General features: G+C 42.5%; 1 protein-coding gene across 1 annotated transcript in view; it reads right to left on the bottom strand.

Moving 5' to 3' along the window:
• Positions 1 to 586: 586 nt before the first annotated feature.
• PDLIM7 (PDZ and LIM domain 7) overlaps positions 587 to 25,212 on the bottom strand; it is a 135,426-nt gene continuing 110,800 nt past the window's right edge. Inside the window, exons 6-11 of the mRNA XM_069763962.1 lie at positions 20,576 to 20,613; positions 17,117 to 17,360; positions 12,617 to 12,797; positions 9,067 to 9,187; positions 8,851 to 8,966; positions 587 to 3,502 (exon numbers count right to left, since the gene is read on the bottom strand). Of these exons, the coding sequence (XP_069620063.1) occupies positions 3,416 to 3,502; positions 8,851 to 8,966; positions 9,067 to 9,187; positions 12,617 to 12,797; positions 17,117 to 17,360; positions 20,576 to 20,613 (787 nt within the window). The 3' untranslated portion in view covers positions 587 to 3,415. The remainder of the gene's footprint in view (positions 3,503 to 8,850; positions 8,967 to 9,066; positions 9,188 to 12,616; positions 12,798 to 17,116; positions 17,361 to 20,575; positions 20,614 to 25,212) is intronic.

Here is a 25,212-nt window from a genome sequence, read left to right as displayed (position 1 = left end):
GATGGGAGGCGCCAGACCAAGAAGAGCGACACCCCTCGGACGCATTATAGAGTCCTGTATATAAGCCATGAAAGGCGGTGGCTTACCTCATATCGGCCTAACCTGGTGACATATTCCCTTAAAAGTGAATCCATCAGCTTGAACTTCAGTGTGAGTTCAGTCCACCTCCCCCGTGACTGCTTATACCTGTTTGTAGCTTTTGCAAATACAAATCCATTAATACCTTTAGCTAGTCAGTCTGTTCCCAAGAAATCACAGTTTGAATCAATATGTAAATGATCCTGAAGTGCTTTGGGTGTGACACAAAGCACATCTACTCCCTGCCTAGCGTATCTTCTCCTGACTTTACACACCAAAGGAGCAAATGGATCGTCCATTGATATCATAGTAGTGGAAAACTCCTTTAGAAACTGTTGATAAATCTTGTGCAGCAACACTTGAGAACAGACTGGCACTTCTCTTTTTTTTGGGCGCCAGCATTAACAACATCCTTCCTAGTGTATCCATTGCTACAGCACAACTTTCATCTGCTACATATCCACGAACATCTAATAAATGAAAAATAAACGCGCAAACAGTAAGGATATAGCTCATCAATGGAGAAGCATTTATTAATGTGTGTTACATTAAAGCAAAGTGACAAACAGTGAAACCTTGAAGATAAAACAACACTCTTCACAGCGCATACGTCTGATGAACGCCTCCATAAATATCATGGCCCAGGCAGATAAATGACTGGAGTGTATACTGCTAGGCCATCATCACTGCAGAATTATTCATTACCTTGCTCCAATCTGAGGAAAGATATATAGTTTCTTCTTTTCCTACTTGATCAAGAATGCACAAATCTAAGACTTTTGCAAGAAAATATTGTCTGTTTAAATAAAACAAGGGTCTAATATATATTTTATGTAGTTTTAGCCAACAAGAGCTTGCACTAAAAGCACAGGAAATGATAATCAAGCAACCTTGAAGAGTGTGATACGCTGCCATATGTACTGTTTAGGCCACATAATAACCTATTTGACCATTCATGCAAGGATGCACAATATTAGATGTTTCAGCATACAAGACAGTTAAAAAAACATGGTAACTAAGAACATCTAAGTTACTATAAGTCTTATAAAAGCCATACTTTCATTTGTAATATCTTGCTGACAATGTTAGGAAGGCATTTGTATGTCAGAATATGGCTGAATGCTGTACACGGTCTGTTATTCTCATTAGAAGAGATAGCTAGCCTCTACATGTGTTACATTTACCTACAGTATTCACTCTAAATACCATTCTACCTGATGGCCTAAAACTGAAACAGAAATCTATATATAATGTACACCACAATGTATATCTGTACACAATAAGGTAAAATGTTGTAAACTGTGTCCCATGTAAACGTCCCCTCTGACCCCATTTTGCTTAGCCCATTATTTGTAAACTAATTGGATACCTCTTGTAAACTTTTGAACTCTTGTCATGGGCCCCTTTACCCATGCGTCTAAGGCTATGTGCACACGTTCAGGAATTCATGCAGAAAATTCCTGAGAATTCCGGACATTTTCTGCATGAAATCCGCAAGAAAACCGCGTGCGTTTTTGCCGCGATTTTGCCGCGGTTTTCACGCGTTTTTGCCGCATTTTTTTCCGGACACTTCCCAATGCATTTTGGAGTGGGAAATCCACAAAAAAAACGCAAAAAGATAGAGCATGTCCGGATTTTGTGCCTGATGCGTTTTTTTTGCGGAAAAAAACGCATCATGTGCACAAAACATGCGGAATTCATTCTAAATGATGGGATGCTTATTGTATGCGTTTTTTTTGCGGTTTTATAGCGTTTTTATCGGGAAAAACCGCGAAAGAACCGCGAAAAAACCGGAACGTGTGAACACAGCCTTATGCTGTATTTTCCTGAATACATCTAAGTTCCTAACATGAGCCTTCTTCAAAATACTGGAAAAAAACAGCATAAATCAGATAATGAGCAAGTGACAGCACTGACCAATTTGATCAGTGAACACCAGAAGTGTACATAGGAGAAGTGATTCCTAGGGGTCCAGCCTACAGTTAGAAAGATTTGTGTGCATGTCCAAACTCAAACCATCAATACTAGTTTTAGTATCATCGAAAAATGCATAGACTGGCAACTGTTCTGCTCGAAAGACTTTAAATGGGGTTGTCCTCCGTTGGATTTCATAAGTTCTCTGGTATTGTGTAAACCTTTATCCCCTGGAAAACCCTTTGCTTGTATTGTGTAGGCCTTGACCCGCTGGAAGACTCTCTGCTTGTATTGTGTAGGCCATGTCCCGCTAGAGGTCACTGTACTTGTATTGTGTAGGCCTTGTCCCGATAGAGGTCACTCTGCTTCCATTGTGTAGGCCATGTCCCAATAGAGGTCACTCTGCTTGTATTGTGTAGGCCATATCCTGCTGTAAGGCCCTCTGCTTGTATTGCATAGACCATGTTACGCAGGAAAATACTCTGTTGTATTACGTAGGCCGCCTCCCCCTGCAGGACCCTCTGCTTGTCTTGTGTAGACCATGTTACGCAGGAAAACACTCTGCTTGTATTGCGTAGGTCTTGACTTCCTGGAGGACACTGTGCTTGTATTATGTAGGCCTTGACCTGCTGGAGGACACTCTGCTTGTATTGTGTAGGCCTTGACCTCCAGGAGGACACTCTGCTTGTACTGTGTAGGCCTTGACCTGCTGAAGGACACTCTGCTTGTATTGTGTAGGCCTTGACCTGCTGGAGGACACTCTGCTTGTATTGTGTAGGCCTTGACCTCCAGGAGGACACTCTGCTTGTACTGTGTAGGCCTTGACCTGCTGAAGGACACTCTGCTTGTATTGTGTAGGCCTTGACCCACTAGAGGACCCTCTGCTTGTATTATGTAGGCCTTGACGCGCTGGAGGACGCTCTGCTTGTCTGTGAAAGCCTTGACCTGCCGGAGGATCCTCTATTTCTCTGGTGTGCCAGTCTAATACTGGTGAATGAAATTTTCTTTGCTTTAAAAGGATCTTTAATGATTAATACACCTGACATTTTTCAGCTGAATAAAAATTTGCTCTATGTTTGTTCTGTGTAACCACCGCCAATTCAGAACACAAGAGATCAGACACACATGAATTTGTATGGCTAATTTCTCATATATTGGATAGCCAATTAGCACCTAACATTATTAACCAGTAAACTTTAGTGGGAAGCTGAAATGTAAGTACAAATGATTACATATTGTTTTCAGCATTTTCTTCACTTGTGGTGGTGCTAAAGACATAGCTGATGTACATATATGTATACATATATATTGTGAGTCACTAAAGGCTCCTCTGTATTCTTACTGCATGTAGGCAGCTGTAGTGTGTATGAGGTGTGCATGTCTGTGAAATTGTGAATGTGCTGCCGAGCAGGTAGGCCGATGATCACACATTGGAAAAGGCGTGGGTCTTGCAAAGAGGTTTGTCCTTCTTGGAATAAAATGTCTTGCCTTCCAAATTTGTCTGACATATCTAAGTGACAAAAAAGAAAAACAGTTTTTAGAGCTAAATCCCAGTGATATGTTATAAGTAGTATGATACAACATATACAATATTTTACTGTACACATTCATAAGCAATAATAAAGTAATTAATCCTGGAGGTATTATACATTGTGAAAAACAAATATCATTTTATAATAAGGGAATCTGTCAGAATGATGAGCCCACTCCCTCTCAAACTGTCTAAATGGTCATGTTACTCGTTGAGAAATACTGTCGTGCACACCTTTACTTATGCAACCTGTGTCTCCATGACTGAAAAATCACAGGTTTAACCAATATACAAATGAGGCTTAAGTGCTCTGGAAGTGTCAAAGCACTTCCCAGGACTCTGCCTCCCTGGCTCTACTCACCACTTAGCTCCCTCAATCCTCTGATTGACTGACAGCTTGATGGCTGAAAACACAGCCAGAAAGCTGTCAGTCACTGAAAAGAAGGTGGGGTGAGAACGAGAACAAACAAAATGTATTAAAAAAAAGCAGGCAGTAATAGTATATAAATTACTTTATCAATTAAATTAAATGAAAACTAAACCTGACAATTGACAACTTGTATAAAGCACATAGGACATGATAAATAAAATATAATAATAATAATAATAAAGATTATATTAAGATATTATAAAGAGAAAGCTAATCCCACCCACACCACAGCTAACCCCGCACTCACCACAGCTAACCCCGCCCACTCCAGGGTCTCTGAGTACATACTTTATAGACAGTGAGGTGCTTATCACAGAAGAAACAGAGTAGGACCAGGGCTCATGCGCTGCTGTATTCTGAGCAATGATAATTACCCGGTGATTAAAGCTTCCGTCTAAGTAAACCACAGCACACAATCGGACACATCGATGAGTTTAGTGTTTTATCCCCTACCTCATGCTGTCCTCAGATTACGTTACAAAAATACAAAAACCTGCCGAAAGATTCCCTTTAAGTATAGGTGTGGATGACATCTTTCAGGCGTAACATGACCATAACAACAGTTTGGGGGTTGGATCGTACTGACAGATTCCCTTTAAGCTGGTTGGCTCCTTGATTCAGTCATACATAGATATCGAGTAAAAATATTTTTATACCACATGGAGAATAGAGTAAGAAGCAATAGCAATTCCCCCTGAAAATTAATAAAAGTTAATTATTAATGTCATTATTATCATTATTTAAAATTAACATTATACAACATATACATGGCTACACTGTATGGATAAAAATGTTAAGATGCATGTCTAAGGCTATGTGCACACGTTCAGGATTTTTCGCGTTTTTTTTTCACATTTTTTCGGCCGTTTACCGCGGGAAAAACACTTAAAAAACGCATACCTAAGCATCCCATCATTTTTAATGCATTCTGCAATTTTTGTGCGCATGATGCGGAAAAAAGCGCATTGCGGTAAAAAACGCATCACGTTCATTAATTTTGCGGATTATTTTATGCTTTGGGAAGCCCCGGGAAAAAACCCCACAAAAAACGCATGTGGATTTCCTGCAGAAAAAGTCCGGTTTTGTTTAAGAAAATTCTACAGAAAATCCTGACGTGTGCACATAGCCTTAATCACTGAAATCAGGTGGTCATTCAGTCTCATTATCACAGGAGTATAAAATCGTCCAGCTGGCAATGCAGTCCGACTTTACAAACATTTGTGAAAGAATGGATCAGTGTGAAGAGCTCACTCAACTTGAGCTTGGTCCTTTATTAGGATATCAGTGGTATAAAAGGCCAGTTCATATAACTCATTCCTTCCTAAATATTCCATCATCAACTGTAAGTGATATCATTGAAGAGTGGAGACATTTAAGAGCCACAGTAACTTACCGAGTATAAAACGTTGCTGGCTCAATAATTGCAAACATTAGATCACGAAGCACAATATCAAGCGATGTATGGAGTGGTGGAAAGCACGTGGACAGGACACTGGACTCTGGAGCAATGGAAACATATTCTATGGAGTGACAATCATGCTTCTTATTTTGGCAGTCTGATGGACAAGTCTGCGTTTGGCAAATACCAAGACACTGTCACTTGCCTGACTGCATTGTGCCAACTTTAGAGTTTGATGGAAGGGAGATAAAGCTATGGGCTGATTTTTCAGTGGTTGGCTTAGATCCCTTAGTTCCCGTGAAGGAAAACCATAATACTTCAGCATACCAAGATATTTTGGACAATTGAATGTTTACGATATTGTGGCATCTGTTTGTGGAAAGACCTTTTACTGTTTCAACAGGACTGTACCTCAGTGCAAGGTCTATAAAGACATGGTCATCTGAGCTTGGTGTTGAAATTCTAGACCAGTCTGCCCACAGCCCCGACCTCATCCCCAGCAAACACTTTTGAGATGAACTAGAATGGAGATTGCAAGATAGGCCATCTTGTCTAACATTAATGTCTGATCACGTAAATGATCTTCTGAAGGGGAAAAAATTCCCACCGACATATTCCAAAATGTTGTGTAAAATCTTCCCAGAAGAGTGGAAGCTATTTTAGCTGCAGAAGAGGGGGACCAACTCCGTATTAACGCCTATGGATTTAGAATGGAGTGTCATGAAAGGATGACACGTATAGATTTCCCAATACTTTTGTACATATAGTGTATGTACTGTAGACTTAAATAAAAAGGAATGTCTCACGGAAGGCAGAGATGCTAAAACTATTAAACCTGCGGTAATAATAACACCCTAAATATGTTGTGTCCTTCTGAGGATGATTTATCTCACATTTTAGTTTTCATTGGAGAGCCTTTTCTCACTAGGACCACCACCAATACTACAACGGAGGTTCAACGGCCCCTATTCCTCTTCACTACAGGACCATAGTAAGGAAGTAAGGAAGAGTTTTAGTAAAGTATTAGTTAGGACTGTACCTTCCAATCAAAGTGCACAATGGTTTGGGGTTTCCATCCAACCAACAGTATCAGTAAATTGAGTGGAAGGACACTGTTTGACCAATGCTCCATTCAATGTCTCCTCATTGAACAATAGAAGGCCGGGTAACGTTATTTTAGTTTTTTGGCGGACATCCCAGTGATGGGGCTCCCAGAGATCAGGGATATATTATCTATCCAGGGGATATCTATTGTGGGGAAACCCAATTAAACGTTTACAGCCAATTATCCCTTAGCAAAGTGAAAAATCTGACCAGCTTCACATTTTATAATTTGGAATGGTATGACATGACTGCTGCCAACCAATGCTTTTGTGGGCATAGTAGAAATCCGGAGTTAGTAGGGCTCATCTACCCTGGTTGCGGGGAGTAGGGATGTGGGGAGGAGGTTTACTAATAGATGTTAGATGCAGTTATGCTGAGGCTGTGAAATAAAGAAACTACGGTAATAACATTTCCTATTTGCCTCTTTTTTAGGGAAATTATTTTTCACTCAAGAACTTCTTTAATGACAATTGGGATAAGTGCAAATTAGCCTGAAATGAAAAATAGCACAACACGTCATATTAATGCTCTATACACAAAGAAAATCTGTAATCATAGCCTTGGTATACTCCTCTGGAACACTGTGCCGACTTATACCACCATCAGGACAGGCAAAAGCTCACTCAATGCAAACTCCAAGGCTACATTAAAATACAGGGCAGAGCAATAATTAGATATATCATAAACCTGGGACAGTTATATTGTTTTCTTTCTGCATCCTAATATGAACTGATCACTTACTACTCCCGAAGTGTGACCAGTCGGGGAAAACATCCCAGAGTTATGGAAATACAAGCATCATTACATAAGCCTGTGTGTCTCTAGTACAATCCATGTATATGTAAGAAGAGGGCCCGGATCGGGGGTACCTTTTTCATGCCCGAACTGTCGGGACTGTCACCTCTGTTGTATGGGGGGAAAGCTTAGAGGCCTGGACCGACCTTTGCACTGGACAGCAGGGGGTGGAGTGGGGATAAAAAGGGCAGAGCGCACGAAACGACAGGCAGACTTGGCGGGAAGACGCAGTGCGCAGCAAGGGAATTTTGGTGCTCCGTCCTCTGAGCATCGTGACGGCACAGGACCGCACTACATAGTTCCAGCTGCTCCAACAACTACTCGCCCCAGGCCACTCTATAACGCGAGCGTGCCACCTAGAAGAGACCGGGTGACTTACCAAGAACTTTACCATTACTCACCTGCTTACTTTTGTTGGGCTCTGTCCAACCCTGGCAGTGCACAGTGCTTCTTTCCCTGCTACTCTGGACACCGAGGACTCTCCGTCATTGCCAGGAACCGACCACCGACGTCTGCAAGACTTCATCATTCACAGCACGTGCTGACCGTGTCGGCACCACCGTGCACATCTGAGACTCCTCACTCTGAAGCCACCGGACAGATAAGTTTATAAGTTTACTACTAGTGATGAGCGAGTGTACTCGTTGCTCGATTGGTCTCCGAGTATTTGTAAGTGCTCGGAGATTTAGTTTTTGTTGACGCAGCTGCATGATTTACGGCTGCTAGCCAGGCTGAGAACATGTGGGGGTTGCCTGGTTGCTAGGGAATCCCCACATGTATTCAAGCTGTCTATCAGCTGAGGTGACGAAAGCTAAATCTCCGAGCACTATCAAATACTCGGAGATCACCTGTGCGTGCTTGGGAAAACCCGAGCAATGAGTATACTCGCTCATCACTATTTACTACTGGTGGTATAAACATTGTTTATACCACCTGTCTATACCTTCTCTCCTCCTTGATGAAGGAGTCACCTCCGAAACGCATGTCGGGGTGGGCTGGGGATCTCCTGCTATCCTGCAAATTATTGTGAGGTAATGTGCATGTCTGGATCTATATATATGTATATTCACATAACTAATGTGTCCCTTATGACAATTGTATATCCCTTTCAACCCTAATACGCGGCATAGCATATATACTATGGTGCCCGTGTGCACAGATGTTATGGTTTTATCTATTTATGTGATCCTACCAGCTCTTTGCATAGATGCTGGTTGTGTTTGCACATTCATCCCCTTGTTGTCTTAATTCTGATTTAATTATTAATAAAGATTTATGTTTTTGAACATTCTCCTCTTTGTGTGGAGTATACCCCTGTTATAGTAAAGTTAATTGTAACCCTCTGCCTCCTGTTACTGCATCCCGCAACCTGCTCACATACACTAAATATAGACTGGGACAAATGTTTCATTAGGCGCCATACAGGAATGATGGATGGTACTGTGGGAGGGGTTGGCGTATATTTTAGACATCGATAATCATTTCAGTATTCCATTCACAATGCGCCGTTGTGATGTAACTATGCATTTCACATACATTTCTCACATTTTTCATTAAGAACAGCAAGTTTGTGTCCAGTGAGTGTGAATGCGAGCTTACCGCACAGACGAAGCAGGTGTCATGCCAGCTGAACCCTAGAGCTTCCAAGAAACGGTCACCGGCATCAATTTTGAAATCGCAGCCACGACATTTAGTGCCAAACATCTTCTCATAATCTATATAACAGACAGACCGTTTGTTTTCTAGGCATTTTCAGCAGGAACATACAAGAATGAAAGCTTTCTTACATCCTTATAATTATCTCAGGGATCTCACCTCGTTCACAATAAGGCTGTCCTTCCTCCATGTAAAAGGCACGATTGCGAATAGGGGTCTTACAAAAAGCACAGGTGAAACACTGAACATGCCATGTCATCTTCAGTGCATGCATAATCTCCTGAAAATGTGAGACATAGGAAGCGTGCTGACAAATTAATCAGATAACAAAATACACTACGACATATCAGACAAGTAAATGTCACAGTGAGTTATCAGTAAAATCCAAGAAACTGCTGGTTTATTAATAGAAGAATCCGCGCCAGGCATATCAAACACGACGATAACAATACAAACACTGGAAGAAGAAGGAAGTCGGGAATAATCAATAACTAACAGCTGGCTAATTTGTTCTCCAGCCTTTCTCGCAGTGACATTATTACCCACACTAGCAATCTTCTTAATATGAGGGTGCCTATACCCTTAGCTGTTCTGTGCCATAGTTTTACATAGTTTTAAAAGGAATTTCCACTTTTTGCAATTTTTTTTGTGCAAAGTTTTTAGAGACTTACACACTATCGCTAGATATATAAGTACAGAGAATGGCAATGGTTTAGAGTGTTTTCTGATATAACAATGTTGATGACATATCATTGGGATAGGCCATCAATATTCTGATCCTGTAAAAAAATTCTTTATACATTCAGCTTTTTACACACAGAGAAGCAGAGCTGAACATACGATCGTTATTGGCCTTTTTATCTATAGATATCTAAAACTAAATCCAAGTACGGTATATCTTCTCAAATCGTGTGGTCTAAGTTATTTGTTAGAAACATCTCAGTTGCCTGCTGATGTTTCCACATGTAGATGACTTGAAGACATACAGTTATGTATTATAGCTCGGCCAATTATAGTTACTAATTATACTGAATGTACCACAAGTAAATTATTATCAGCAGCACTATCAGTAAATGTAAGGATGACTTATAGTGACATTCACATTACTGGAAGGTAATACCACCAATGCCAACTTCTATGGACAGCCATGCCAATGCTAACCTCTATGGACAGCCATGCCAATGCTAACCTCTATGGACGGCCACGCCAATGCTAACCTCAATGGACGGCCACGCCAATGCTAACCTCTATGGACAGCCACGCCAATGCTAACCTCTATGAACAGCCATGCCAATGTTAACCTCTATGGACGGCCACGCCAATGCTAACCTCTATTGACGGCCACGCCAATGCTAACCTCAATGGACGGCCACGCCAATGCTAACCTCTATGGACAGCCACGCCAATGCTAACCTCTATGGACAGCCATGCCAATGTTAACCTCTATGGACGGCCACGCCAATGCTAACCTCTATTGACGGCCATGCCAATGCTAACCTCTATGAACAGCCATGCCAATGCTAACCTCTATGGACAGCCAAGCCAATGCTAACCTCTATGAACAGCCATGCCAATGCTAACCTCTATGGACAGTCACGCCATTACTAACCTCTATGGACAGCCATGCCAATGCTAACCTCTATGGACAGCCATGCCAATGCTAACCTCTATGGACGGCCACGCCAATGTTAACCTCTATGGACAGCCATGCCAATGCTAACCTTTATGGACGGCCACGCCAATGTTAACCTCTATGGACAGTCACGCCATTACTAACCTCTATGGACAGCCATGCCAATGCTAACCTCTATGGACGGCCACGCCAATGCTAACCTCTATGGACAGTCACGCCATTACTAACCTCTATGGACAGCCACGCCAATGCTAACCTCTATGGACAGCCACGCCAATGCTAACCACTATGGATGGCCATGCCAATGTTAACCTCTATGGACGGCCACGCCAATGCTAACCTCTAAGGACAGCCATGCCAATGCTAACCTCTTTGGACAGCCATGCCAATGCTAACCTCTATGGACAGTCACGCCAATGCTAACCTCTAAGGACAGCCATGCCAATGCTAACCTCTGTGGACGGCTACGCCAATGCTAACCTCTATGGACGGCCACGCCAATGCTAACCTCTATGGACAGCCACGCCAATGCTAACCACTATGGATGGCCATGCCAATGTTAACCTCTATGGACGGCCACGCCAATGCTAACCTCTATGGACAGCCATGCCAATGCTAACCTCTTTGGACAGCCATGCCAATGCTAACCTCTATGGACAGTCACGCCAATGCTAACCTCTAAGGACAGCCATGCCAATGCTAACCTCTATGGACGGCCACGCCAATGCTAACCTCTATGGACAGTCACGCCATTACTAACCTCTATGGACAGCCATACCAATGCTAAGCTCTATGGACAGCCACGCCAATGCTAACCTCTATGGACAGCCATGCCAATGCTAACCACTATGGATGGCCATGCCAATGTTAAGCTCTATGGACGGCCAGAGATAATAACTCTCCATATGTGAGTAGTAAAGGTATAGGTATTTCTAATCTTTGTATGAAGTGACATGTAGGTGTTATCAGACTTCGTTGCTTCTAATGCCAGTCACAGTAACAATCTTGTTGAAATAAAAATAAATCACTGACGAGAAATAATTGATGTTTCTATATGGGGTGCATTGAAAAACATTGTTGAGGTGTGTCTAATGGCTCATACAAACTGCTGAATTACATTACATCCAAGTAACACAAATGTAATGCAGCACCCACAGATGTCCATGAGGTTATACTGCATCTCAGTGCCTTACGTTTGATATTAAAGGCAATCTGTTACTATATTTTTGCTACCCAATCTGATAGCATCATGATGTAGGGGTAGAGATCCTGATTATAGTGATGTGTCACTTACAGAGCTACTTGCTCTAGTTTTGATATAATCAGTTTCATCTGTTGCTGATCTACCAGTTCTCTGAATTCTGTATAACCCCGCCCACATCACTTATTGGCAGCTTTCTGTGTACACTGTGCATAGGCAGAAAGCTGCCTATCAGTGGAGGGGCGCGGTCATACAGGGCTCACGAATATGGAGGATTACATGGAAACAGGTTTGCTGGTTCTCTATTGATATTCTCTCTATTCTCTATTGATATTCTCCTACTAATAAAACAGTGATTTTATCAAAACTACAGCAAGCTGCCCAGTAAGTCAAACATCGCTATAATTAAGGTATGTGTCTCCACATCATGTTACTCTCAGATTAGTTGGTAAAAACCGGATGATAAGATTCCCTTTAAGACAAACAGTCTGATTCTAGATGTATGGGACAGAAAATATGATTCCTAGTCATAGATGTATTCTTCTATCTCCATAATATGGTGCCATACAGAACCACCACAGCACATGACATCCCCAAGGCCTTGCATGCACACCCTACTTTTCACACCCTACTCTTCATTGTTATGCATTTTAGGGAAGGCTGTAGAGAATTAAGGGGATCTAATATAACTCTGATTTTCATGCCAACTGTGTACATTAATTTGTACGGTTTTTTTTTTAGAAACATGGCAACATGTCTGGATGTTTCTGTCATTATGTTTTCACTATGGCATAACAAAATGCTCTAAACTCTTTTCCACATCATGGTTTCTTATACTTTATGATGGTTTCAAATCAATGATCCAATCTCCTCACCCCGGTAATCTTCTTTTTACACTTGGCACAGTTTGGAGCAAACCGGACATCATAGCAGCGTGGACAGAATATAGATCCCTTCTCTTCAAAAAAGCCTCCTTCCTCGACCACCTTGTGACACTGGGAACAAGTAAATTCCTCAGGGTGGTAGTAACGTCCTAGGGCCAAAAGATATCGCCCTCTATAAAGACAAGTCAAAAGAGCACATTACTCCTGTATACCGTAATTATTAATGTGGGGAGGTTTCACATACAGGTAATACATATAGAAAGTGCAACAAGTACAAGAAACAAGTGACAGACTGGTACGTAGGGGGAGAGGACCCCCTTTTTTGAACTTCGTTGCTTACAGTGAACCTGTCATCTTGGAAAACACTATTTACCCACAGATATAGGCCTATCCTGCAGCTAAATAGTGTTACCATGCTGAGTGGCTGTCCTACTGAAAGTGCACCTACCAAGAGAAAATTAACTTATTTCTTCCTGGGAGCTGCTGGTTTTCATTCATAGATATGCTGAGCTGTCAACTGAAGTGATGACGTGTGCTTACTGTCACCATTCACTGTACTGACAGCGGTAACTGTAGACGCTCCGTGTATGTTCCCATGACTGAAAGCTAGAGGCTCCTGGGAGGAAATAAGTACATTTTCTTTAGATGAGAAATAGTGGACTTCTGTTTCCTTGGGGTATAGGGTTGACAGCATTACAAAATGAATGGGAGTTATGTGGCAGAAAAATGTTGTATATTGGTGATGCAGAGTCTAGACAGTGAGACCCCTTCCTCACAGACCAGAGCGTACGGTTGGCCATGCACATTAGATGGATGTCAACCAAATGATGTTTCGGCCGACAGCCATCTCAGCTGACTCTCCTTTACGCAGGAGCGCTTGCTAGGCAATGGGCTCCTGTGTTCTCTAGGAGAAAGCCGCTAGCTGACAAATTCAACCGGCACAAGGAGAACAAAGCGTATGTCAGTCGGAAATCGGACATGCATGATAGACATCTCTTCCAACCACCAGTGGTCCCGCGCCCACATACACATTAGACAGTGGGCCAGACCTGTAGATATCAGTGGTTTTCAGCTGACATTTGCATAATATGTATGGGGGTCTTAGGCTACTTTCACACTAGCGTCGCCACAACACGACGCAACCGTCGCACGACGGTTGCGACGTGTGACAATGCGTCGCTAATACAAGCCTATGGAGAAAAAACGCATCCTGCAAACAAATTTGCAAGATGCGTTTTTCGGCAAAACGACGCATTGCAACGTGCGTCGTATGACGCTAGTGTGAAAGTAGCCTTAATAGGAGAAATGTCCACTAAACCTTATCTGTTAGATTCCAGATAATCAAGTACAGGAATTGGCATGGTTTCATTCTCATCACTAGTGGAACATGTGGCATTCTCCAACTTTAGATGCCGTGATACTTTATTAACTATCCAGTAGAAGTATAGTGCTGGCCTTCAGCAGAACCTTAATGGTCGTTAAAGGGAGAAGGCAGCTTTGAAATTCTTATCAAAGTAAGCATAGATCCTTCTAGCCAAAAATTTGGTTTAAAAACCAACTGGATAGCTTAGTAAAAAATATTCTTTATGTTAACACGCATTATGGTGAAGGAGCATAACCTCAAAGCAGTTGACAACTTCACCTACCTGGGCAGCACTCTCTCCCACGTAGTGATCATAAACGCCAAGGTCAACAACAGAATTGTGAAAGCCAGTATCACCTTTGGCAGACTGTGCAAGAACGTCTGGGAATTAAGGGGACTCAGCCTTACCATTAAGCTGAAGGTTTACCGCGCGGTGGTCCTTACCACTCTTCTCTATGCCAGCAAGACCTGGACTGTCTACAGCCGGCATGCCAAACAGCTCAATCACTTTTCACCTGAGCTGTCTCCGCAGGCTTCTCAACATCAGGTGGCAAGACAATGTCCCTGACATGGCAATCCCCAAACAAACTGGGCTCTGCAGCACTTATACTCTCCTGCTGAAACCTCAAACCAGGTGGGTTAAACATGTGGTCAGAATGCCACAGCCGATTGCCTAAACAGCTGATGTATGGAGAACTGTGTCAGGAAAACGAGCAGTCGGGGGCGGGGGGTTAGGGGCAGAAAAAACGTTATAAAGACTGCCTTAAAACGTCTCTAAAAACCTTGGAGTCAACAAATGGGAGAAACTTGCCCTGGACTGTTTAGCTTGTTGAGGCAGGATCACCTCAGGAACAGTTGAAGATAGGAGAATCTTTTGAGGCAAAAAGAAAGTAAGCTGTGCACAAGGTATAAGCGGTATCTACTGTCCTTACCACATTTAGTTACTTATGTCACGCATGTGACCGAGCTTTCAGGGCCAGGATTGGCCTCATCAATCAGCTCTGGCCTCACAGCCACTGATCCTCCTGTAAACCCTGAAGTCATGGTCACCTTCAACTACGAAGGATGAACGGCGCCTTGTTAATGCATTGCTTAGGGCAGTGTGAGTGGGGTTGCGCTGTGTAGAAGCAACATTCCTCCAATAATTTTGCCTTTTAGCTTAGAGCTGTTAATAAACGAAGTGGGATCAGAGCACAACCGTTAGATTAAGGCCATGTTCACACAGTGCGTTTTTTACCGCGGAACCGCGGCGGTTTTGCCGCTGCGGTTCCGCAGCTGTTTTCCATGCAGGGTACAGTACACTGTACCCTATGGAAAACAGGACACACTGTGCACATGGTCCGGAAATTGTTAAAAAAAAGACGCGCTGAATAGCTCCCGGAAAAAAGAAGGAGCATGTCAATTCTTTTTCCGGAGCCGCAGCGGTTCTGCACCCATAGACCTCCATTGTGAGGTCCAAACCGCAGTAAAACCCGCAGATCAAAAATATATCTGCGGGTTTTACTGCGATTTGATGTGCAGAACCGCTGCAGCAGGAAGTGCGGGGAGCGGGCGGAAGTGCGTGGGCGGAGTGTGGCTGCCCCCCCCCGTGTTCCGATCCCGCCCCCCCGTGCTCCGATGCCCCCCCCCCAGTGCTCCGATGCCCCCCCCCAGTGCTCTGATGCCCCCCCCGTGCTCTGATGCCCCCCCCGTGCCCTAATCTCCCCCCCTTATACTCACCCGGCGTCCCGGTGTCCGTCCGGCCGTCTTCTCCCTGGGCGCCGCCATCTTGCAAAATGGCGGGCGCATGCGCAGTGCGCCCGCCGAATCTGCCGGCCGGCAGATTCGTTCCAAAGTGCATTTTGATCACTGAGATATAACCTATCTCAGTGATCAAAATAAAAAAATAGTAAATGACACCCCCCCCCCCTTTGTCACCCCCATAGGTAGGGACAATAAAAAAAATAAAGAATTTTTTTTTTTTTTTTTTCACTAAGGTTAGAATAGGGGTAGGGGTAGGGTTAGGGGTAGGGTTAGGGTTAGGGTTAGGGGTAGGGTTAGGGTTAGGGGTAGGGTTAGGGTTAGGGGTAGGGTTAGGGGTAGGGTTAGGGGTAGGGTTAGGGTTAGGGGTAGGGTTAGGGGTAGGGTTAGGGTATTTTCAGCCATTTTAACCCTAAAAAAATTCCTAGAAAACACACAGACTCTGGCTAGAAAACTGCATCAAAAAAACGCATCAAAAAACGCATCAAAAAACGCATCAAAAACGGACCAAAAAAGGACCAAAAAAAGGACCTGCGTTTTCTGCCAAGAGCTGCAGTTTTTTAAAAAACAGTCAGGAAAAAAAAAGGATGGAAATCCTGAACGTGTGAACATACCCTAAAAGTATTCTGGACCATGCCGAGGTGCAGACTCCCTGAAATGTTGCTCTATCTGCTGACCCTGTCACTCCTCAAAGATGACAAGGGAGCTGTAGTAAAAAGAAATATCAGTTTAGCGTGTTTGCTCTGGTGGCCAATGTGAAAACTGGAATACTTTTGATGGATGGATAAAAAATATAAGTATAAGTACCAAAAATGTTAAAAAAAATGCATATCATAAATAGGTACCTGATTTAAACAATATGGCATTTTCTGATCTAAAGAGGTTGTCCACTACTTTTTGACTGATGAACTTTCCTTAGAATAGGTCATCAATGTCTGATCAGTCGGGGTCCAACATCCGGCACCCCTCACCGATCAGCTGTTATCTGCAGCATGTCAATTCTTTCTGCGATTTCATCCAGAAAAAATGTGAACCAAAAACACAAGAAAAAAATGCAGCAAACCCACGGCCCACTGAAATTTTCCAAATTTTCTGCAGACACGGTGCAGAAATTTCTGGACCAAACAATGTGTGCACATACCCTTAAAGTGATGGCATATCATTAGAACGGAAACTGAGAATGAAGGTGATCCAATGCCAGGGTACTGCTGCATCCCAGTGTGGCCCACTTTATTCTCAGAATCAGTGGGTCTCCCAGAGTTTGAACTGCCACTCATGGCATATCTGCAACATGCCATGACTTTAGGAGATGAAAATTTTTTTTTAAGGGGAAGAAGAACTGTTTATGGCAATGATGGCATTAATGTGATCTGGAGGAAAGCACTTACCGGATAACCTTATTGCACTGTGAACAAATAGGAGTCTTATCACCAGTGGAGGTGGGTTGAGCCGCCTGGAGGATGGAATTACGGTTTTGGGCAGGGGTGAGGGTTGCTGGCTGACTATGTTTAGTCATTACAGTGGTAGTTTTATCAGGTGCATAACGCTCAGCAAAAGAAGGATCTGTGGTCCAAGGAGGGCGAACAGCAGGTCCTGAGGGAGGCGGAGGAGGGGCCGGGAAATCAATGGAGTCTGAAAAAAAAAATCATTTATCAGAGCAGTAGGATCGGCGCTGTAGAACGCTGCATATGTAATATTCTAGTTTCCCTAGTCATTAAATGCAAAACTGATAAATGAGGAAATCACCGAGCGTGGTTCTTGGTAAAGATATTTGGAGATCCCCTTTAAAATGTATGCTAAACAAATAAAATATTGTTTTAATAACACAAGTCACATCTGGATATTTCTGTGTTTTATCAGAATTAAATACCTAGAATTACACATTGAAAAGCGTGCTATTGTAAAGTATAGCTAAGATCTAGATGGGGCAAAAAAAGAGCGATATTAGAAATTGATGCACATTGATTTCTTTTGACATTCAAAACTAGAAATTCATTAGAATTGTGCAGTGAAGAGAAGTGTTCATAACGTGTAAATATCACATGTGGGAGGATCTGCAGCAGACAGAATGGGATGAATACATCCAGAGGATGGAGACAAAATCATTAATGGGTATTATGGAGAAATAGCAGCAATTACTGATTACAAGTGTTCTGGTGAAAGGGCAGAGACTTTGGAATCTAAATGTTAGAAGAAAACCAGCTGTAGGTAGAATTATGGGTGATAGATGGGATATCAGGATCAGTGTGCACCTAGAACAGAATATTTTATTTCTTTTAGATTTTAGGTGGTAGTTTAGCTCACCAGCTGTATGATATTCTGAATTGATCAACACTGTGCTGCGCTTCGTCATGGTTTCTAGAAATAACTGAACTTACAAGTAACTTTTCAGAATAAGTTGTCCTGTGTGTACATAAGGAGTAACACTATGTTTGTCCTTTATATCCCGCTCTATCTTTTAATTTGCAATTGACTCTGATCTGGTGTGAGGAGACAAGCTGCTATGATGAAACACATAAAATTCACAGGACACAGAGAGGGACTGCTGCTCTTCATTCCTTAGCACACTGAGACAAGCGGCAGTAGTATGGAGAGGATTACACCGCAGTACTAAGCTGGGTAGATAAACATCCAGCTCTGGGGTGAGGGAAGGGCTTGTTAGAAACCTCAGCACAATCTTTCTGTGTCTGCCTCTACCTGTTTTCTCACTCTGGTCCTCAGTCATACTTCCTTCCCCTTCCACACGCCATAGAGAAGTGTTCCCCAACTCTGGTCCTCAAGAGCCACCACCAGGTCATGTTTTCAGGATCTCCTTAGTATTGCACAGGTGATAATTGCATCACATGGACAGGCAAGCTTTCAATAACCTGTGCAATACTAAGGAAATCCTCAAAACATGACCTGTTGGTGGCTCTTGAGGACCGGAGTTGGGGAACACTGCCATAGAGTATAATAAGATGTGTAATCTGACACCAATCTATGCTTGTAGTCTGCCTAGGCCTGATCAAGTCTTAGTTGAACTGTTCCTTCAGAATAAATGACTAGTTCAGGGTGGAGGGAACAGGTGTAGATGGGTCTCTTAGCTGATACAGAATTCTCTGATAAGATATATTACAAAGTTTCGTATATTCTGCTGTACTATTAATGCATGCAAAGTTGGGTGAATGTACAGTTCCCTTTCAAGACTCATGAAATGCAACCTCTTAAGAGACGTAGGTTTATTTGATTTAATTCACATGCACCGGTACTGGTAATATAGTTACAGAAATGACAACACTGTGTAAGAGTATGGACGTGCATAATAATTTCTGTGATATTATGAGACTGTTACTTCTATTGTTGCTGTTACATATCATGCACGGTTGATTTATTTCTAGTAGTAAATTACTATTTCTACCACTTGCCACACTATTTTACCCAGTAAGCCTCAACATCCCATTTACAAGTACAAGGCCAAATTTAAAGTTATTAAAGCACCAAGATTTTCTTTTTATTTCACTGCTGGAGTGGTATCACTAATGTCTGTTGCCTGCTGGTAGTAAAATGCCAGCAGCTGTCTTCTTCTCTTCCCAGTGCCACTCCAGTCCTGATCTGCCATCTTGTGACAGCAGCTCTTGACTTACCGGGAGTCAGAGCTAACGATCACAAGATCTCAATATAAGGCTAGGAGAGGCTAGTTTTGGTTCTCATAGACTTACACTGGGAAATGACTTCCGCTCCGGCTAGTCATAACTAGCAGAACAAGACTGGAGTGGTACCGAGAATAGCAGGAGACAGTGGCTGGTACGTATTTTACTACGGGCAGGGAACAGACAGTAGTGATAGTACTCCAGTGGTGACATAAAAATAACGCCGGAGTGGTGCTTTAAATATGTGATTGTACTGGAGAAATATTATGGGGGGAATATAGTATCCAGTATTCTTCACACAATAACTACACAGAGCACACAGTGCCAATCAGGTGGTACAACAGAAAACAAAAAATATGTTATTGTATTGACCCTCACAACTTCTATCATAAGTCCTGAAAAAAAGGAGTAATCTGATCTTTCTAGGATAGATTTTCTGATTCCTTTGGGAATGAATCTAAATGATTTACAGTACATGGCTCTGCCCACTTTCCCAGCATGAAATGTTAAAGCACCACTCCAGCTTTTTTCAGCACTGGAGTGGTGCAACTAATTTAAGTTTCCTGACCCTGTTACAGTCCCAATCTGCAACTCCTGAGGAATGGAAGTCAGAGGTAATGGTCGCAATCTCTCAATGTAACTCTATAAGAGCTTCATTCTGGTTCTCGAAGACTTAAGTCGAGTAATGACTTCCGGATCGTCCAGGAAACACTGGAGTGATATGGCAGTTCACAAACAGCAGAAGGCTGACCAGATCAGCACCGACAACAGAAGACAGCGGCAGGTATGAATAATACAGGGCACAGGAAACTTAAATTAGTTGCACCACTCCAGCATGGCAATAAAAAACATTACTGGAGTGGTGCTTTAAAGTGAATCTGACAGCTGGTACATGCTGCCCAATCCACAGGCAGCATGTGTCAGGCACTGACTGTGTGAGCTCAGCCAGGTATGCTTGACTCTGAAATTTCAGAGAAAAACTTACTTTATAGGCAGAGACCGGTCAATGAATGCAATGTTCCAGAGTCAAGCATACCTGGTTGAGATCATACAACCAGTGTCTGATACATGCTGCCCGTGGATTAGGCAGCATGTACCAGCTGTCAGGTTCCCTTTAAGCCCTTGTTTTGGGTTCTTGTTATAAAATTCGAAAGTCAGAGCTGAAAAAAAAAATGTTGTAGAGCACTTTATATAATAAAAGGTAATGTTATCATTTACCTTGTCCGCAATTACCAGGCACGTTCTTCCCGCCTTGCCTGTCAGAATAAAAAAAGGGAGAAAAACTATAATGTTACAAATTGGACAAATGTCGATTATTATATATTCTTCTTGGTTGTTGATCTTGACATTATGATATTAAGAAACTTAATTAAGGTTTTATTTTGCCAATCCCTTACTTTGGTTAAATGACCAAACTATAATTTAAGTGTCCTTTCTATAATATGATCATAGTCTTAGTAGTTATCACTGCAGCCTTGCAGTGCTGGGGTCCTGGGTTCAAATCCCACCAAGATCAACATCTGCAAGTGGTTTGTATGTTCTCCCCGTGTTTGCGTGGGTTTCCTCCGGCTTCCTCCCACACTCCAAAGACATACTGATAGGGAATTTAGATTGTGAGCTCCATCGGGGACAGCGATGATATCTGTAAAGTGCTGCGGGATTCATGGCGCCATATAAGCTAGTAAAAATAAATGGTCACCAAGTTTGTCCAACTAGAATGGGGCAAGTGTATGCAAAGGAGCTTTCTATGGATTCTGCAACATCTAACAGGAGAGAATAAAGTCAAAGCTGCAAATAAGCATTATAAAACTAATGATGGATGAATAAGATTGTGTGCCTGTGACGGAGAAGCTTCAATGTTCTGACCTTCCCATGCATCGTGGTATGCATAAGCTCAGCGCTATAACTGCTTCTATCGTCATCACTTCCTAGGAGCTCCAGCTTTGCTTTAATCTGCATTACTGCATATATAAATCAGTGTTGTCGTCATCCTATTACAGATGCTTATGGCCAAGGAGCCATCGGTATATCCTCAATCCGTTCAGTATTACCACCACACCATATCAGCTGAGCTTAGAAATAGGACTTTTCCTTCACCGATGATCAAATTACTTTACTACTTTACATTTACCCTATTTTCCTATTGGCAAATTTAGATTTACTAAGAAGCCATCAACTTTTGCCCTGGCTAGAAGTTAAGTGGCTAATGCCGCAGATTTCCAGACACTCAGAAACCATGATCCCCCTCCTCCCGGCTTGAGCAGACATCTGTCACCAGCCTGACTATGTGTAGAAATTGCATTAGAACGTGTCATGTCCAGGTTACGTAAGAGGCATTGCTCTATTCATGCACAACACAACAATGACTGATGCTGCCCCTTGTCGCCTGCGCACACATGTACATAAGGAGTGGAATCTGCATCCCTCTCTGCACTAGCTGATGATTGCCGCACTACTGTCGTTTCATTGAGTTTCTATGGGCTGGAGCATGTCGCAGTGCTGAGATCAGCAGGTCCTCACACAGAGAGAATGGGGCTCCTACCGCCGTAAAGACGCCAGCTATTGTTCTAGTCATGCCAGGCAGCACACACCATTAATAAGGCTTTCACCTCCACCTGTTTAGGGCACCGAGATACATCGATGTAAGGTATTGTTTATCCTGGTTTTTTAACAGTGAATATCTTAATGCAGCAGACAGCCATAAATGTCATCCCTATTAATATATAAGAAATACACTGAAAGTACACATCTGGAATATATTTCTATGCTCTTCATTCATAAGGAAAATAAAAAAGTATGCTGGGTGCTATCGATTCCCAGTCGCTGGAGTGCTTGGGTTAAATGGTTGCTCTTGGATGCCTCTGATCAGGAAGATTCATTACCTGTTTGGGTGCAATTACATCTGTGGTGTATGGCTAATTGCCGGGATGCACCTGGACGTGCCAGGTCTTCAGGGGGCAGGTACATGTACAGTGAGGCGCTTAGTGGTAGACTGTGAGTGCTACCCATGGCTACTAACACATGTGGTATAGCACCAGTACTTTAGATATTTGCACAGAAGAAAAACAATCAAAGTATGTGAGACTATTAAAATATCAAATAAAGATCAGACAAATCTTACACTTGGGGAAGGGTAAAGTAACAGGTAATAATAATTAATGAACAAAGAGGCAAAAGGAGAGCCGTTCCTTGCCTGTAAGAGCTTACAATCTGAATGTATTGGCAGGTATGACGTAGTACAGGGGTGTCAAACTGCATTCCTCGAGGGCTGCAAACAGGTCATGTTTTCAGGATTTCCTTGTACTGCACAGGTGATAATTTAATCACCAACTCATTATTTGTGTAGGTGATTAAATTATCACCTGTGCAGTACAAGGAAATCCTGAAAACATGACCTGTCCTCGAGGAATGCAGTTTGACACACGTGACGTAGTAGGCAAGTTAGGATAAAGTGTATATCTTCCTTCCTCTTCTTACTCAGTGGAATAAGCAAAGCTACAACATGTCGTTCATGGTAAATAGTATGCGGCCATTTCACCATCACACCTAGTAGACATCCCACTACAAAATCATGGGCACTAAAGCTGAAACTCTTTTGCAGTTAAAACAAACTCAATGCTCTTGGAAAGGTTTTATATACAATTTTAAAAGTAAAATAGACAAATTTTATTTGAAAAAGGCTAAAAGATTAGAAAAACAATGTAACGTGACGCAGTACAGGAATAAACAGAAACACTAAAATCGCCACTCATTAATACAGCAATGATTACACATGTTCCATGCATCCAATGGTCAGATGTATGAGGTGCTGGTGGGTCTGAAGATAAACCCATCCCAGAAAAGTTACACCATAAAGAAAGTAATTTAGATGATAAATGCAAGTCCCATGCAGGAATGGTGCTTACCAGAGGTGAAGAATGGGACCTTGGGCCGGGTGGAGGTACGCGGACGTGCGTTTCACGTGTTAAAACATCGCTTTCTCAAGGGGATACGGTGGTTTGTGCAGGCAGGACCTTCTTAAAGCTCAGGTGGTATGTCACATGGTCGCTGTGGACCAATGACGATGGCACATTTGGTGAATGCGCATTGCGCTCACAATATGCAACACAAGACGTCTACCATCGCTGCGCACGTGTGGGGAGGGGAAAGGTCCCCGGGTGTGCACAGGAGGCAACAATACGTCTGTCTGGACGTCTTTTCGCCTTCTGCGCATGCCCAGGGTCTTTTCCGCTCCCCACGCGTGCGCAGCGATGCTAGACGTCTTGTGTTGCATCTTCTGGGCACATTGTTTTTCTAATCTTTTAACCTTTTTCAAATAAAATTTGCATCTTTAACTTCACTCACCTGAGTACTCCTCATTTTACTATTTCTACATGAATCTTTCGGAGTTGGTGTGCTCCTCTATATAGGGTTGGTCACTATTTAGTGCCACCACCCTGCATTGAGTATGCAGCTGAGGCTTCTGTTTGCAACAATTCTGAAAGTAGTCTGGGAAAGTCAACCAAAAGAGTATTTATTTGTGGAGAAAGACTCAGATGTTGAATGAGAATGTCAGACGCGCAATAAGCATTTCAGTTCATCCCAAAGTAGTGTAATGGGGCTGAGGTCAGGGCTTTGCACGGACCACTTGAACCTTGTCTTATAGACCGCCTAAAGGAAATAGCTGCTATCACTTACAAAGGTAATTTGTGTTGAGTGATGAAAGAAAAAATATTTAATATTTTTGTACCATTTCCAGCTCTGTGAGCCTCCATGGTCTACCAATACGTATCTGGGATGTTGTTAATCCAAGACGTTGAGTTATAGTTTACGGTGACAGGTCTAGCATATCAGAAGGTTCTCTAACTTTCAGCAAAGATGGCATCCTACGACAATCCGATACTACCAACAATGATTGTCTAGAGAGATTGCATCACTGTGTGCTTGATTTCACATATCTGTCTGCAAAAGGTATGGCTGAAATTCCTAAACTCGGCAATGAGGATGGGACGGGACAAACTTTTAGCCATGTAGTGTGCATTGTATAAAACATGGTTACCATTACTGTCAAGAACTCTGGGGGCAGCTATTATCTTGAAAGTTATGCTGTTTACTTCCAGAGGATACAAATCTATCTTAGCCATTTAGTGATCTTAATATGGCGGGGTCCTTTTAGTTACAATGCAATTTTTCTCTTGTTAGAGAAGGAGATTTTGTCAAGTGCTGAAGTTATGGGGAACTGTCTCGAAAACAAGTTTCTCCTCTAGATACAAGTACACTCTCCAGTGGTCTCCCTTTCCTTCTACATATATATATATACTCTACGTCTTTCAGTCCTGCGTTGGTTAGGCTAGGTTCACACCATGTTTTGTAGAAATAGCAGCAGCCCTGGATCTAAAGCTGCCTCCCTAACAAGAGAAATACTGCATGGAAGCTGGAAGGCGCTACATGACCACGTGGCCAGGACATATTTTCATCCCCTTTTAGTAAACAACAAATTCCTATTCAATGTCAAGTAGCAGAGATCAGAAAAACTGATGAAACGTGTTAGAAATAAACTTAAAACTTTTTATATTATGATGAATAAAATGCATTTTCAGAGGCAGGGATAACCCTTTAATGAGAAAAGCCTACCCTCCATGAAGCTTAACAAAGCGTGCATTCATTATTATTAGCAGGATCTTCCATTAAAACAGAAGACACACACTGAACAATGTTTAAAACCCAAACTGTGATTTCCCGGGTATCATACTGAGCTGTTCAATGACATGTCACTCACACTGACATTTATCTCACAATGTGGAGGTGGTTAGAAAATGTATAGCTAACACTTTACTACAGCATGATATACAATTCCTCTAGGATACGCTAGGCAA

The sequence above is a fragment of the Ranitomeya imitator genome, chromosome 4 (assembly GCF_032444005.1).
Source record: "Ranitomeya imitator isolate aRanImi1 chromosome 4, aRanImi1.pri, whole genome shotgun sequence".
Taxonomy (NCBI): domain Eukaryota; kingdom Metazoa; phylum Chordata; class Amphibia; order Anura; family Dendrobatidae; genus Ranitomeya; species Ranitomeya imitator.
The sequence above is the reverse complement of the archived record's forward strand: the minus strand, read 5'-3'. Positions and strand labels throughout refer to the sequence as shown.